The following is a 15,337-nucleotide window of genomic DNA, read 5'->3' as shown; positions in this document are numbered from 1 at the left end:
CACTATGAAAACAAAGCGGCAAAATAGGGCATGACAGGAATTCCAAAGCCCCCCTTGATGCTAGAAACATTTATAAACACCTTGTAGTACTTTTGTCGATCTTTTACTTGCCGCCCTAGGGCCCTAAAGAGATTTACCATATTGACAACCAAATACGGGCTGTAAATATGACATACTTCCGAAAATACACGGTATATTGAAAAGTAACTTAACTAAAGGCTATTTTTCCAGCAAAGAATTTTTGTAGGCGCCAAATTTGAAATGCTCATTTTTCAAATTGTCACTAAATAGTAGGAGCATTAGCAATAAATCTTTTTTTGTTATTTTTACTGCAGATTAGCAGGAATTCTAATATAACTTTGTTGTCTAAATTATATTTTGCGTTTATTATTAAACATGGCGTTTAGTTGTAGAGCCATCTATTAATCAAATTGGCATGTATCCACTACAGGTATATAACTTATCAACTTCAAATTTTGCTGATTTCAAAAAATACTTCTATGTAAATCGGCAAATCCTCTGCAGGAAAAATAACGTATAGTTTAAATTTTGGAGGTAAACTTTTTTAGCGATCGGTCAGTTTAAAGCTAAAGAAAATAAATTTGATTCACAGTTCCGCAGTCCTGCAAATTTTATTGTTCTGTTCGCTACAAATAAAGCCTTAACAGGTCTTAATCGGTTACAGGGAGTTACAAAAAGTAAATAAAGTAATTATTATATTATAATTTGACATCTAGAAAATGTGTGAAAACTAAAATAAGTCAAATTTGCTGTCATTAAACCCAAATAACTTTATTAAAAATAAACATTTGGGAACATGTTTGTTATATTGAGTAGTCCAATCTCTATAACCTGATATTTTGAGACCACGATTGCACCCAGCATCCAAGAATGGTAGAAGAAAATTCAATACATTCGTTTGGTTTGATGATAAGTGGAATTTTATGTCAACACTACTTTTTACAATCTACACATTTATTTATTATAACTTATAAACTTATAACATATCAAGTTTTCTTTTGACTACCTCTTGCTGCAATAAACAGAGTCTTATTTCCTTTTGGTGGTGTAATTCCCTCTTCTATAGCTCTTTTTTGTGCTACATCAGTTAATGCTTTGAATGTTAAAGGCTCCCAACATGCCAGATCAGCTAAAGTTTTTCGGTTTAACAAAACATTACTCCTCGCCAAGCTTTCTCGAAACACAGGGTAACTCACGTTGTGTTGTTCACAGCCAGCAGTAATTCGAGTTTCCCATAACTGAAAACATCAGTTAAAATCTATCTAAATCTCAATAAATAAAACACACATTTGCAAAATCAGTTTTTTTCAGTTTTCTTCCTTCCGTGGCATAAACTAACGCTCGATGGACTCTTCGAATAGCAATACTGTAACAATTTCGTGCTCTGCCAATGTAGTGCTAAAAAAATTTAATGGGTTATTGGAAAATGTTATCATAATGCAAAAAATACCGCCGCTAATTTGAAAACTCTTCGTTTACGCCATAATTCATCGGGGCCTCGACTTCGAACAAGATTCACAGCAGAAGTAAATACCATTTTTCCTGTTTTTTTCGGCTTGAGTTGAAATTTGAGGTTATATCGAGTTCTAAGTTTAGGACGTGATCCACGGCACGATGGGGTAAAGGTTCTCACACACGAAAAGATGCGGTTGTCAGGCGATGAAGTCTGCTGGTTTCTAAAATTTTTCCTTTGAAGAAAATTGCAACAAAGGAATATTTGTTGTCGCGTTAGCGCCCTTTAAATTGATTTTTCAAATGTTTATACAATTTTTTCTGAAATTCTTCAAAGATTTAGAGAAAAATAAACCTCTTTTGTTTCTCTTATCACGTTCAAAAAATTAAATCAATTTGATTGAAGGCCAAAATATACCAGAGCTCATTACTATCGGTCCACTCATTGAAAAGTTAAGTTGGCAGCAGTAACAATTCACACAACATTGCCAAAACTTGTTAAATCTCTATTAAAATTATTCTTTTGCAACAAATTTTTAATTAAAGTCCGTTTTTTTATTAAAAAACCACCAACACCGCACTCTCCCACCACTTTACAACCGGCAACGTCGTCGATGGTGACTTTTTGGTGTTAAAATCAAATAGGTTAGCTGCCTAATTGACAATTTGATTACACAAAACGGCCTTTCAGGCTGTGCCGAGTCTTTTCACTATTAAATCCTTTGATTTGCAATCCAACAGGCTGTAAAAGAAACGTTTTTAACGGAAACACTGCGTAATTTTCAGAAATGTCAAAAATTTGACAACTATTTTCTCACCAAAAATCTCCCTAGGCAACGTTGCCGGTTGTAATGCAGGGGAAGATTGCGGTGTTGGTGGTTTTTTAAAAAAACAACGGACTTTAGTTATTGATTAATACAGTTGACAACGTGTTAACTTCAAAAATCGCTACATTCAATTTTTCACTAATTCCCTAAGGAATGGAAAGCCTGATTTACACCCAAAAATTTTCGAAAATTTATTTTTACACAGGAGAGTGGACGGATAGCAATAAGCTGCATTTTATAACATGGTATAAAAGCCTTGAACCACATTTTATCAAAAAATGAACCGTGCAAAACAAGCTTTGAAAGTAGACATAATACTAAAGTCATGCATTAAAGTGGGCTATTAATGAATGATTTAATGTGTTTATTATAGGCAACCAATTACAAACGACTTTTTCCCGTTTTTGGACGAATCTAGAGGTATCTAGTGTTTCACTTTAACTAAAATTTTAAAGGCATAATTTATAAACAAAAATCTCAAAAATATTTATTGATTTCAAGAAAACTATTTCTCAGAATATTTGGATTTTGTTTCGTAATCTTTGGTTTTATTAAAAATACTGTTTTCATCATGAGAGACAATTTTAATAATCAGTAGGATTTTAAAAGGGATAAGTTAGATACCTGTAGCGGATTATGTTAATTTTGTTTAATAGATGGCTCTACAAGCAACTGTCAAGTTTGACTAATGGCAAAATATAATAATGAAAAACAATAATTTACAATTAAATACCTCTTAATCTGCACTGAAAATAACTAGAACTAATTTACCGCTTGGTGATAATTCAACAAATATGACAGTTCTTGGTTGAGGTTGCGCAGAAATTGCAGGAACTTAAAAAATCAAAACCGTCTATTAAATTTCGTGCCTACAAAAAAAATTTCAGGAGAAATGAGGGTTGAATCTTTCGAGTCTTCCATCTAAGCAAAATGATGCTATGACAAAAACGGTGCTAATTCTACATAATTGTATCTACTTATAGTACATATTTGATTAAAAAAAGATGTTTTTCTACGAACGTTTAATAATATTTCCAATATTTCAACTTTTTCGATTAATAATTTTACCTATATTTTAAGCATGTGAATAATGAATTCATAATTCACAACTTTCAGCTAATTATAAGTGAGAATTTTCATTGAACCAATAAAAAAACGTTTGGTGGTTACTGTGACAATTTGCATTATAAGCCCTTTATCAAAGAATCAAATGAGAATTTAACGATGGATATTAGCACCCCTTCGTTCTTCTGTTCTAATTTTACCATAAATGTTCAAAACCCTAACTCAAAATAAACAGGGTATAAAGTTAAAATATCCATTTGTTAATAGCTATTTAACAAACACGTTGGTTAATGAAAGCGATTAATTATTGAGCGATTTTAACCGGCACGAACGTAGTGAAACATAGTAAACAAACATGGGACTTGATCATAATTGCATTGCGTGTATAATGGGTTGCCTATAATAAAATCATTCATTAATAGCCCACTTTAACGCATGATTTCAACCGAAAAATCATGCATTAATAAAACCCAGAAACAAGCGATTTTTAGGGAGCTTTTAGGTTAAAATCTAGCGATTATTGATTGAAATTTTCATCTAGCGACACTGATTTAACAAAGCCATTGTCTTCAGAATTACAATCGTTTGAAAGATTTCAATACAACTATTTCAAAAATTCACAGAACTAAATTTTAGGTCGTTACACCAAATTTCACATTTTCAAATCCAATTAGCAGTTAATAATTATTGGTGATCTGTCGATTTTTGTTTGAAAAAATGCTTTTGCTTTATTTTTCTTAATTCACGTGCATTATTTCCAGACACATAAATGTATTTTTTCTACTTTGCGTTAACAATATACAACGCAAACGCGTTTCACAATAAAAACAATTGTTTTTATTATAGCACGCAAAACAGTTATTTTTTTTGGTTATGTTGGCTATGTTATTATGCCGACACTTAAACGTTAAATCATAACCTCAATGATGATCATCATCATGATCACGAAAATGTGAATTTAGGAATAATGAATCAGAAGAAAAGCAAACGTTGCAATACCTAATTTTGCAAAATTAAACAGAAAACGTCAGTAATTATTTGAATTGAAATTTTGTTAGACAAATGTCATTACCTCTTTTGTCACCAACCTAACTTGTCAAAAATCCCTAATCGAAAATAATTTCTTTCAAATGCAATTTTTAAATTTATTTACAATGCAAAGTAGAAAAAATAGTATATTACACTCATTTCATAAGACGACTTGTAGCACTCATTCTATTTGACCACTCCTCGCTGCGCTCGTCGTGGTCAAAACTCATTCGTGCTACAATACTCGCCTTATGAAATACGTGTAATAATGTACTATTGAAGTTCTGATAAATAATCACTAAAAGTTTGAAAAAAATCAAAAATAAGCGATAATGAAGGTCATAACACAAAAGAATATGTTTTTTGAAATCCTATATCTGTGACAAAACTAAAATTTCTAATTCTAAAATTGACGGAGATGCGAAGTTGTATTCATTTTATTGCATGATTTGCAAATTATTTTTGATTGTCATTTTACATATAACATGTGTTCATTTTAGTTTGAAGTCAAACCTGTTTTCAATGAACTTGCATGTTCTTTCTTTATTATAATAATTTTGACTTCAGGAACTATAAACCTGGTAAAACTTTATGATTTCTCTGAGTCCTTATTGTGGGCAAACTGTGATGTTAAAACTAGTGAGACGACAAATTTAAATGAACACGTGTTATTTCTATTACTATGTACGTTCAAATACCTTTGCACTGATCAGTGTTAATAATAGCGTGGCGTGGTTTTTATATTAGATAACATGATAACAAGAAATAAGACCTTGGCCCCAAAATAACTATTATCATCAGTATTAGTGAGAAACTGAGAAGTACACTTAGGCAACCCAATATACACACGTATTATTTTTCACAAATTGTTGTTATTTAATATTACGATTATTTGCAAAGCTGTGGCTTTACATAAATTTCAATAAGTAATTTTACAAACGAAGAAAATAATAGTAAAACCGTTAATATTTCCTCACTTAAACGATGTTTTAGGTTAGGTATAAAGTTCAATTATGCATTTTTGCTTGTCATGATGATTTTGTCAGTGTTTGTTATTATTACAGTGAGATTACCAGTAACGTAACAGTTGATATCGATAACTCACACTTGTAAGTTGTAAGTGATTGCAGAGCAAAAAAGTAAAATATTGCCAAAATGACCGGAACAGTAGTTGATTCCTTTGTTGGCTCTGATTTATTCAAAGCTTACGCCTTTTATGCATCGATTTTGGTTGTTAAAATGATGATCATGTCACCATTGACCGGTGCCACAAGATTCCGGTATAAGGTAAGATAAGAGATAAAAAATGTGCTTAATAATACCCTAAATCTAACCTACAAGTTACTAAATTAACTCATCACAATGAATAATAATTAAAAATGTAAGGTGTGGTTAAATGATGGTTCGCAATAATTTCTTTGCGTGCCATAAATCTGCAGTTTTGGCACTTGTTCCAAAAATTATTATTTTTCTCTTATTGCCAACATAAAGGCGCATTTACACTGTCAAAACTGTCAGAACTGTCCAAATTTGGTTTGATTTTGCCATCAGTTTATGTTGCAATGTAACCGTTCTTAATGAATTAACTTTGTAAATTTTAAGATACAAGGTTGGCATCATTGGCCCCCAGAATTTGACATTTGTCAAATTATTTTGGACATCATTTTATTGACATTTTGAAAATTTGAATGTGACGTGCAAATTTCGAAGTAACACTGAAATAAATAAAGGAGGCTTTACACTTTATGACAACCAAATGCCAATTTGGCCACGACTGTATAACCATTTTAGTTTCAACAATCTTGCAATGAAATGCTCAGAAGTTCTTATCTTGTACACTTTCCCACCACTTTACAACCGGCAACGTCGTCGATGGTGACTTTTTGGTGATAAAATGAAATAGGTTAGTTGCCTAATTGACAATTTGATTACACAAAACAACCTTTCAGGCTGTGCAGTCATTTCACTATTTAATACTTTGATTTGAAATCCAACAGGGTGTAAAAGAAACATTTTTAACGGAAACAGTGCGTAATTTTCAGAAATGTCAAAAATTTGACAATTATTTTTTCACCAAAAATTTCCCTAGGCAACGTTGCCGGTTGTAATGCAAAAACGGACTTTATACAAGGTGTTTATAAATGTTTCTATGATCAAGGGTGGCTATGGAATGTCAAAGAAATTTGCCGCTCATTACAAATGTGGGTTTCGATTAGTCAGCTGACATTTGCAGTTAACTTCAAACATGAAGCAAAGTAAGTTTTGAGAAATAAACTGTTCTAGCTGTTGTTTAAAACCTGAAAATCAAAAAAATTGGACACAAAACTGTAACTGAAACGTCATTGAAGTAAGTAACATTATAAATAATTGTCAAGATAGTTATATTCACTAGGTAAACAAAGCGGCAAAATAGTGTACGACAGGAATTCCAAAGCCACGCTTGATGCTAGAAACATTTATAAACACTTTGTATATAGTTCGTACAGTGAGAGTTTGAATGACAGAAAAGTCACTAAATCTACGCAATAAAAAGTGTTCCATACGCGCGAAATTTAAAATAACAAAGTAACCCCAGTTACTGACAACCAGTGACATGTTATAATATACCTAGACGGTGAAAAGCTAGTGGTGGGGGTAGAAATCCGTGTTCCTAGCATGGGCCATCTTGGAAATAGCATTTGTGTATGCAATGATATAAATCTGATACACCGGCGTATCAAATGTTGCCTATATTGCAAAATTTGTTTTACATTTTAAAAGGTAAAAAAAATGTTATTATAACTTTTCTAAGATGTTTATTCAACGATGGCATTAAAATAAGTTGACAAGCGTCGTTATTGATTAAATAATGAGTTAAATAATAATTTATTTGTAAGAAGACAATATTTTCTGTTTTCTTTTCTTTGTTGTAACATTCTCAGTGATTTTTAATAAATCCAATGATAATGAGTGTAAATACTAAATGGTCTGTAGTTTTTATAATGTATAATGTATAATTTTAATGTATAAAAATAGTTTAAAATTGTAGGAGTGATCAGTTTTGAAAATTTTTAAAATGGTTAAATAAAACCTAGTTATTAATTAAAGCTCTTGTTTATAATTTTGGTCGTTTGGTATACCACTTTAGTCATAATTTATCAAATTTTGCATGTTTCTTTAGACTTTTTTCGGTGGTTTATTTAAACTTAGAGTAAAACATTACACTTGAAAATTGCGGGTTGCCTAAAAATTTGAATCCACTATTTCCAATATGGCTGGTGAGTAGGAACATCATGGCGGGTACTTTGCACCATCTAGGTTATTTAGTTAAAGTCAATGCTGACAACCCTGTCAACCCATTTCGCGTAGGAATTTAGTGTTTTTAGTGTATTTTGTAGCATAATTTGCTGCCAACCTATATGTCAACTGTCGAAATATCCCAATTTCTCATGGGATATTCTATACAATGGTGGACACAGAATCTTGGACAGAATTGTCATTTGATTGTCAAAGTTTCTAAACCGGGCTTTACGGAGGACGTTTGTTCATAACCAAACTTTTAATTTTTGATTCAATTGTCATTTTGACATTTTAGCAATAATAAAACCACTCGACTCCTAAACTCTTCGCCCATGACCACGTCCAAGTCGCCCATGACCACGACCAAGTCGCTACATGACTTGTAGCGCAAAACCAATTCTGACTTCCTTGTGGCGGCACATCAAGTGTTATTGTAAGGTCACTAGATCAAATTGTCTGTTTTATAAGGTACCGCTGTTAGTGACAAAAAGAAAGACAACGATATCTTCTGTCTATCTCTACATGCGCACTAAATTTTGTGTTGTTTGTGTGGACACATTGCTTTATGAACTGTCAATTCTTGTCAAATATCGTTTGTAATAAAATGGTTTGAATGTGCGATTTCTCAACACGAATCGTTATGGTGTTTTTGTTTCCTCCGCCGTAAGTAAATACTATTTGACGTTTTATGTACGACGACTTTCCACAAATTTCAGAAAACTCCAAATAGAAGGTAGATGGAAGCCCTATCGAAGCCGACAATCATTGTGACATTGGTTAAGCAGTACGTATTGGGGGAATTCTAAAGTTGGTTTTTGTATATGAACCCTTGAGTACTTCTTATTATGTTATGGAATTTTGTACCTGTTAGTTTACGAATTCCGTGAACTAAATTTAAATAATGTTCCCCCAATTTGTCTTCAATCGCTTTTGTGTTTCAATAGCCCCAATACCAACATGAACTTCTTGCAGTCAGGCGAATAACTCGTTCATCTTATTGTTAATATGAGTTGAAAATCAAATCTATGGGCAAGAAAATGGATGAAGGAAAACCACTCACATGTGGTACATCACAAAACCTGCGTTATGGACAGAAATATTATTTCAAATGCCTAAAACACAAGCAATGATATTGTAAAGTGTAAGTATATCGGCCTCAACGGTAAACGTTCTCAAAATGTGTTGTAGGACCAACTGACTGCTATCCTTAATGTAACAGCGGGGCCTCATAAACTAGCAGGTGGACAAAACACAGTCATTGCACTCATCACTTGAACAGTGCAGATATACAGTCTCATGAGGATGACACACCATTGCTTTCAACATCAGCGGCAGAAGATAGTTTGTTTGAAGCCGCTGCTACTTCCTCATAATGAATGGGAAAATGCAATGGGACATGAAATATACATAAGATATGCAAAACTGGTTCTATAGTTTAATGTGGCGTACGAAGGTCCTTACACGCATTCAAATGGTCTCCTGTAGTGTTAAAAATATATGTAATTTTGTATTTCAGGGTGATTTAAGTAAATAATTTTAACATAACCTTAATATTTGTTCTTGATATTCATTTTGTTGCAGTTGTTTTGCATAAACTCATTCAAGATCTTAAACATGTCTACTTCTTCAAACTTGTAAATTCTTTCTTCTTAATAGCCCCTTTAAAATATCTCATGTACTTCATTTTCTGCTCATGTTCTTGCTACTTCCATTTGTGCAATGCTTTCTCTCAGTTACTTTAACATTTCATCATTGTTACTACATCGTCGGGAGAAGCTACAATATAATAAGTGCTAATAGCATATTCTAATTAGGGCGTTACTGCATACAAGTCGAATCGTTGGAGATTAGAAAAGACAGTGCTTGAAGTCCGAGACCGTTTCTGAGTGTTGCACCTCCTTAACGTGCTAAAATGGAATCGGTTCTAATGTCGGTTCGCTCACCTCATACGTATTCACATAGTCTGTTATAATGTTGGAACCAATTTTCTTTTTGTACCCACGGTTTATTAAGTGTATTTTAAACAAATAAATTTAAGATAACCTTACATTTTGTCAATGACAAATTTTACGTCAACAATTTTATGACAATTCCCTAGAATCTTGCGTCTCGTTCTAACCCATTGATTTATGGACTATGTCTGTCTCTCTTGAATTGCGCACTGGAAAACTAACAGCGGTACCTTATAAAACAGACAATTTGATCTAGTGACCTTATGTTATTGGTGGCATATCGCAGAAATACGTTTTTAAAATTTGCTTGACTTTTGTATTAACGTCAATCATAATGACAATAAAGCTAGGATTACATCAAGACTTTTGGAAATGACAGGAAAGTACTGTCCAAGATTGTGTGTCCACCATAGTAGTATATCCGGTGAGAGATTGGGATATTTTGACAGTTGACATATAGGTTGGTAGCAAATTATGCTGCAAAATACACTAAAAACACTAAATTCCTACGCGAAATGGGTTGACAGGGTTGTCAGTAACTGGGGTTATTTTGTTATTTTAAATTTCGCGCGTATGGAACACTTTTTATTGCGTTTAGTGACTTTTCTGTCATTCATACTCTCACTGTACGAACTATACCAGAGCTCATTACTATCCACTCATTAAAAAGTTAAGTTGGCAGCAGCCCCTAGCGATTTTTATCCGTGACAGTTGACAGCAAAAGCGTTTGACCTTGACGCAACTGTGGCATGCGTAGAAGCTAATCGTCAAGCGCAAGATTGCCAAAACTTGTTAAATCTCTATTGAAACCTTTCTTTTGCAACAAATTTTTGATTAATACCCTCCACTTTGACAACATGTTAACCTCAAAAATCGCCACCTTCAATTTTCCCCTAATTTTCTCCCTAAAGAATTGAAAGCCGGATTTACACCCAAGAATTTTAGAAAATTTACACAGGAGAGTGGACTGATAGCAATGAGCTGGACTTTACCTCCTGACGAACTAATTAGAAACTTATAGAGCAAGAGACAATTTTTAATATTGATGAGGAACCCAGATTTGCACACCGAGCAATCAAAATAAAAAAATCATTAAAAATGGCTAGAAGTCATCTCTGAAAACAAAATTTGTTTACAACTTCCTTCATTCTCATTGTGTCAACCTTTTCCCAAAAATGCATCGTTTTATCTACATTTGTGCCCTCCTAACAATGGTGTACGCTGCACCTTCTTCAAACTCATCCATTTGGAGAATTCCGCGAAACGAAGATAGTGATAAGTTGAATTTATCACTTTTCTTTCAAAAATTTCTACTAAATTCATCGAACACAACTGAGCAAGTTCCCGAGCTATCAAAGACTTCGTTTGAAAACGATACTGCACAGTCAATCTTCTCTACAAAGAATTCCACTCAAAGAGTAATCACAGGTTTTGGAGTTCATGGAGAAAAAGTTGATTTTGTCTATACTAAACGCGAAGGAAAGAACGACGCCAAAATGAATCGTATCAGTGCAGTTGCTGGAGTTTTTGCTCTAATTCTGAAGGCGTTGTAAATGTTCAATAAATAAAGCACTGTTAGTACTGGTTTGTTAGATTTTCTTGTTGATTGCAGGCTTTTGCTAACCCGGAAGATGCCGCTCCGAGTAAGTTGAAAGTGCGTGTCGACGACAACGTGGAAAGAGTTAGAAGGTAATAATTATTATTTACATTAGAATTGTTAACCCATAGTCAGATGGGTCGTAGACAAGTTGCTATTTTAAGTGTTGTTTTTCTCATTTTAACTGTTTCTTCTCAGGGCGCATTTGAACGACTTGGAGAACATCTCCTTATTCTTCATCATTGGATTTCTCTACATCTTGACCAAACCATCCGTGGCCTGGGCAACCCTCTTGTTCAGAGTTTTCACAGCTGCAAGAATTGCGCATACTCTTGTTTATGCAGTTGTTGTGGTGCCACAACCAGCTAGAGCAATTTCTTGGTTTGTTGGTTTTCTTGTAACGGGATATATGGCTTTGTCAACGATTTGCCATTTTTCGGTGTAACCGGTTACTGGGAAGAAGTTTTGTAACTTTTTAGATTTTAATAAAGACTTTAAACGTTTTTCTTGGTTTTATTGGATCAAAAACGTGTTAAATTATTGTAAGTAAAGGATTGAATAATTTTCAATTTACAAGAAGAGTTCAATCAAAATTATTATTGTCGAAGGGTTGGAGCTCAATTTTTCAAAATTTTAGTTGGTAGTGTGAATTAAGGGCGCAAAAGAAAATGTTAAACATTAACACACATGACTCCAACATCTTAAGATTCTTCTTAAATCTTCAGATTTGGGGGCTTTGCATTTTTAAGTAAAATATAGAAGAATGATTTCATTGAATTTTGCTTAGATCCTCTGGAGTCTTTAGATTTAGCTTTCGATTTTTTAATTTATTTTTAGGTACATTCTCTTTGTTTTACAATTTTTTTTGTTTCTTAGATTGTTTAAAATTTGAAGAATATCAAAGTTCACATATTTTCTATGGAGATTTTCTTTAATTTCTTTATAGATCTTATTTAGAGCCTATAAATTTTCTTTTAATTTCACTTTAAATACTTTAAATACATTCTTTAAATGCATACATTGTCGTTGAATTATTTATAGATCCTTTTGATTTTTTATGTTACATTCGTCTTTGATTGCCTTTGATGTTTGAGTTAATCTTCTGATTAGAGTGTTTAGATTTTCTTTATCCTTTAGATTTTTGGCTTTTCTAGTAGATTTTCATTGGATTCTCCAAGTTTTCCTCAAATTCTTTTTAGATTTTCACTGAATTTTCAAGATTTTGTATACATTTTTTTTCTAAGATTCTTTTTAGAGATTTTCGTTTTTTGAATTAATTTTTAGATTCACTCTAAATTCTGTAGATTCTCTGGATTGGGATTCCCTTGAGATTCGGTTTTATTCACTCTATATTGCTGTAGATTGTTTTCAGCTTTTGTTCAAACATTTTCTTGATTTTCATTAAGATTTATGTAGATTTTATTTAGATTGTGCATAAAATCTAATTGAATTTTTCTTGCATGCCTTAAATTGTTTTTAGATTTACTTAAGGCTCTGCATTTTGTATTTTTCTTGGATTCTGCTTAGACTTTTCTTTGATTTCTCTACATTTTCTATAGTCTCTAGATTTGTTTGAATTTTACTTTAAATTTTCTTCTCATTTTTCTGTGGTTTTAAATTTTTCTTAGATTCTCTAGATAATCACTATAACTTCTGGTTGAATAAGATTTTTTCTGTTTTTAGATTTTCTTTCGATTTTCTCCGAACTGCATAAATTCTCTTCGAATTATTTAGATCCTCGTTCGTTTCTTTAGATTTTTGTTTTTCTTTGAATTTCTCTCAAAATTAATTTTTCGATTTTTTTTAGATTTTCTAGATTTCTTTTAGGTAGTGTAATTTTGTTTTCCTATATTTCCCTAGATTTTCTGCAATTTTGGGTTTATTTAATTTTCTCAAGACTCTGCCTAGTCTTTTCATTTTCTTAAAACTTTCTTGTAAATTTTAATACGATTCTTGGATTTCTTTGAATTTCTTTAGGTTCTGCTTATAGTCTTCATTTTTCTTAAGAGTTTCCTTAAATCTTCTTTAGATTTGTTAAAGATTTTTATTTGGATTTTATTATTACTTTGGTGTTAAAATTGTGAGATTTATAGATTTTAATAGAAAATGTAGAATTTTTAACTCAACCTAGAAATTAAAAATTCCAAAATTTTCGCTTTTTGGTCCAAAATTGTGAAATTTAATACACTAAAATAAGCATCTATGAATAACAAATTCGCCAAATTTTATTATTTTGGTGTTAAAATTGTTGGACAGTTTTAATCAAAAACTAAAAAATTCCAAAATTTTCAACTTTTGTTCTAAAATTTTGAAGTTTGGTGCACCAAACTCTCTTAAGTAACAATTTTGACAAATTTCATTGTTTTGGTGTTAAAATTGTGGGATTTATAGATTTAAATGGAAAATTTAGAATTTTTAGCTCGATCCAGAAATTAAAATTTTCAAAATTTTTTTTTTTTTGTTCCAAAATTCTGAAGTTTGGTACGTTAAATACGTATCTATTGAGTAACAACTTCACCAAATATCATTATTTTGGTGTTAAACTTGTCAGACATCAAATTTTAATTAAAAATTTGAAATTTTTGGCTCGATCAAAAAATTAAAAATTCTAAAGTTTCAAATTTTGTTGTAAAATTTTGAAATCTGGTACACTAAATAAGCATCTCTTAAATAATAAATTCGCCAAATTTCATTACTTTGGTGTTAAAACTGTGGGATTTATAGATTTAAATGAAAAATTTAGAATTTTTAACTCTATATAGAAATTAAAAATTCCAAATTTTTGTCTTTTTCTTCTAAAATTCTGATATTTGGTACACTAAATAAGCATCGATAAAGTAACAACTTCACCAAATTTCATTATTTTCGTGTTAAAATTGTCGGACTAACAGATTTAAATTTGAGATTTTTAGTATGACCAAAAAATTAAAAATTCCAAAACTTTCAATTTTTGTTTTAAAATTTTGAAATTTGGTGCACCAAATAGGCTTTTCTTAAGTAACAATTTTGCCAAATTTCATTGCTTTGGTGTTAAAATTGTGGGATTTATGGATTTAAATGGAAAATTTAGAATTTTAGCTCGTTCTAGAAATTAAAAATTCAAAAATTTTTCCTTTTTGTTCTAAAATTCTGAAATTTGGTACATTAAATAAGTAAGTATCTATTAAGTAACAACTTCACCAAATTTCATTATTTTGGTGTTAAACTTATCGGACTTACAGATTTTAATTAAAAATTTGAAATTTTTGGCTCGATCAAAAAATTGAAAATTCCAAAATTTCAAAATTTTCAATTTTTGTTCTAAAATTTTGAAATTTGGTACACCAAATAGGCATCTCTTAAATAATAAATTTGCCAAATTTCATTGCTTTGGTGTTAAAATTGTGGAATTTATAGATTTAAATAGAAAATTTAGAATTTTTAGCTCGATCTAGAAATTAAAAATTCCAATTTTTTTTCTTTTTGTTCTAAAATTGTGAAATTTAATACACTAAATAAGTATCTATTAAGTAACAACTTCACCAAATTTCATTATTTTGGTGTTAAACTTGTCGGACTTACAGATTTTAATTAAAAATTTGACATCTTTAGCTCGACCAAAAAATTAAAAATTCCAAAATTTTCCCTTTTTGTTCTAAAATTTTTAAATTTTGTACACCAAATGAATATCTCTTAAGTAACAAATTCGCCAAATTTCATTACTTTGCTGTTAAAATTGTGGGATTTATAAATTTAAATGGAAAATTTAGAATTTTTAGCTCAACTTAGAAATTAAAAAATCCAAAATTTTTATTTTTATTTTTTATTTCTTATTGTTAGATCCTTCAAGCAATGTAATGTTTTGAGATTCAGTGTAATTGATAAATAATAAAATTTCCCAATTTGTTTTTATTCTCAGATATTCTTTGATTTTCTTCATCAACCAACACTTCATTTGCTTACTGATTGAAAATTATCAAGATTTAAAACAACAAACATTTTGCATTAGCAAATGATATTTGACGACGAAAAAAATTATCTTTACTTCCTTGGTGCACCTAAATTTACGCCACCGCAGTGTACGGACACCTTTAGCATCTAGGGAGAATCACGACATCACAGGACAAGTCCTGCAG

General features: G+C 31.3%; 2 protein-coding genes and 1 long non-coding RNA gene across 3 annotated transcripts; 1 reads left to right on the top strand and 2 right to left on the bottom strand.

The window, feature by feature from the left end:
* Window positions 1–918: 918 nt before the first annotated feature.
* On the bottom strand, window positions 919–5,131 carry mRpL20 (mitochondrial ribosomal protein L20). Its single transcript, XM_088037408.1, has 4 exons — window positions 5,093–5,131; window positions 1,472–1,697; window positions 1,309–1,419; window positions 919–1,259 (listed from the first exon to the last, which is right to left on the bottom strand). The coding sequence occupies exons 2-4, from the start codon at window positions 1,556–1,558 to the stop codon at window positions 1,008–1,010; spliced, it is 450 nt and encodes a 149-aa protein (XP_087893534.1). The 5' UTR covers window positions 1,559–1,697; window positions 5,093–5,131; the 3' UTR covers window positions 919–1,007.
* Window positions 5,132–5,350: 219 nt separating this feature from the next.
* LOC148173810 (microsomal glutathione S-transferase 1-like) lies at window positions 5,351–11,725 on the top strand. The gene is made up of 3 exons (XM_088037406.1): window positions 5,351–5,681; window positions 11,238–11,314; window positions 11,421–11,725. The coding sequence occupies exons 1-3, from the start codon at window positions 5,550–5,552 to the stop codon at window positions 11,665–11,667; spliced, it is 456 nt and encodes a 151-aa protein (XP_087893532.1). The 5' UTR covers window positions 5,351–5,549; the 3' UTR covers window positions 11,668–11,725.
* LOC148173811 (uncharacterized) lies at window positions 9,096–9,711 on the bottom strand. Its single transcript, XR_015770189.1, has 2 exons — window positions 9,503–9,711; window positions 9,096–9,449 (listed from the first exon to the last, which is right to left on the bottom strand). It is a non-coding gene; the product is annotated as an uncharacterized LOC148173811 (long non-coding RNA).
* Window positions 11,726–15,337: the final 3,612 nt, after the last annotated feature.

This window comes from Gnatocerus cornutus, chromosome 5 (assembly GCF_029298725.1).
Source record: "Gnatocerus cornutus isolate USDA-ARS CGAHR chromosome 5, icGnaCorn1.1, whole genome shotgun sequence".
NCBI lineage: Eukaryota > Metazoa > Arthropoda > Insecta > Coleoptera > Tenebrionidae > Gnatocerus > Gnatocerus cornutus.
This window is presented reverse-complemented; position numbering and strand designations above follow the sequence as displayed.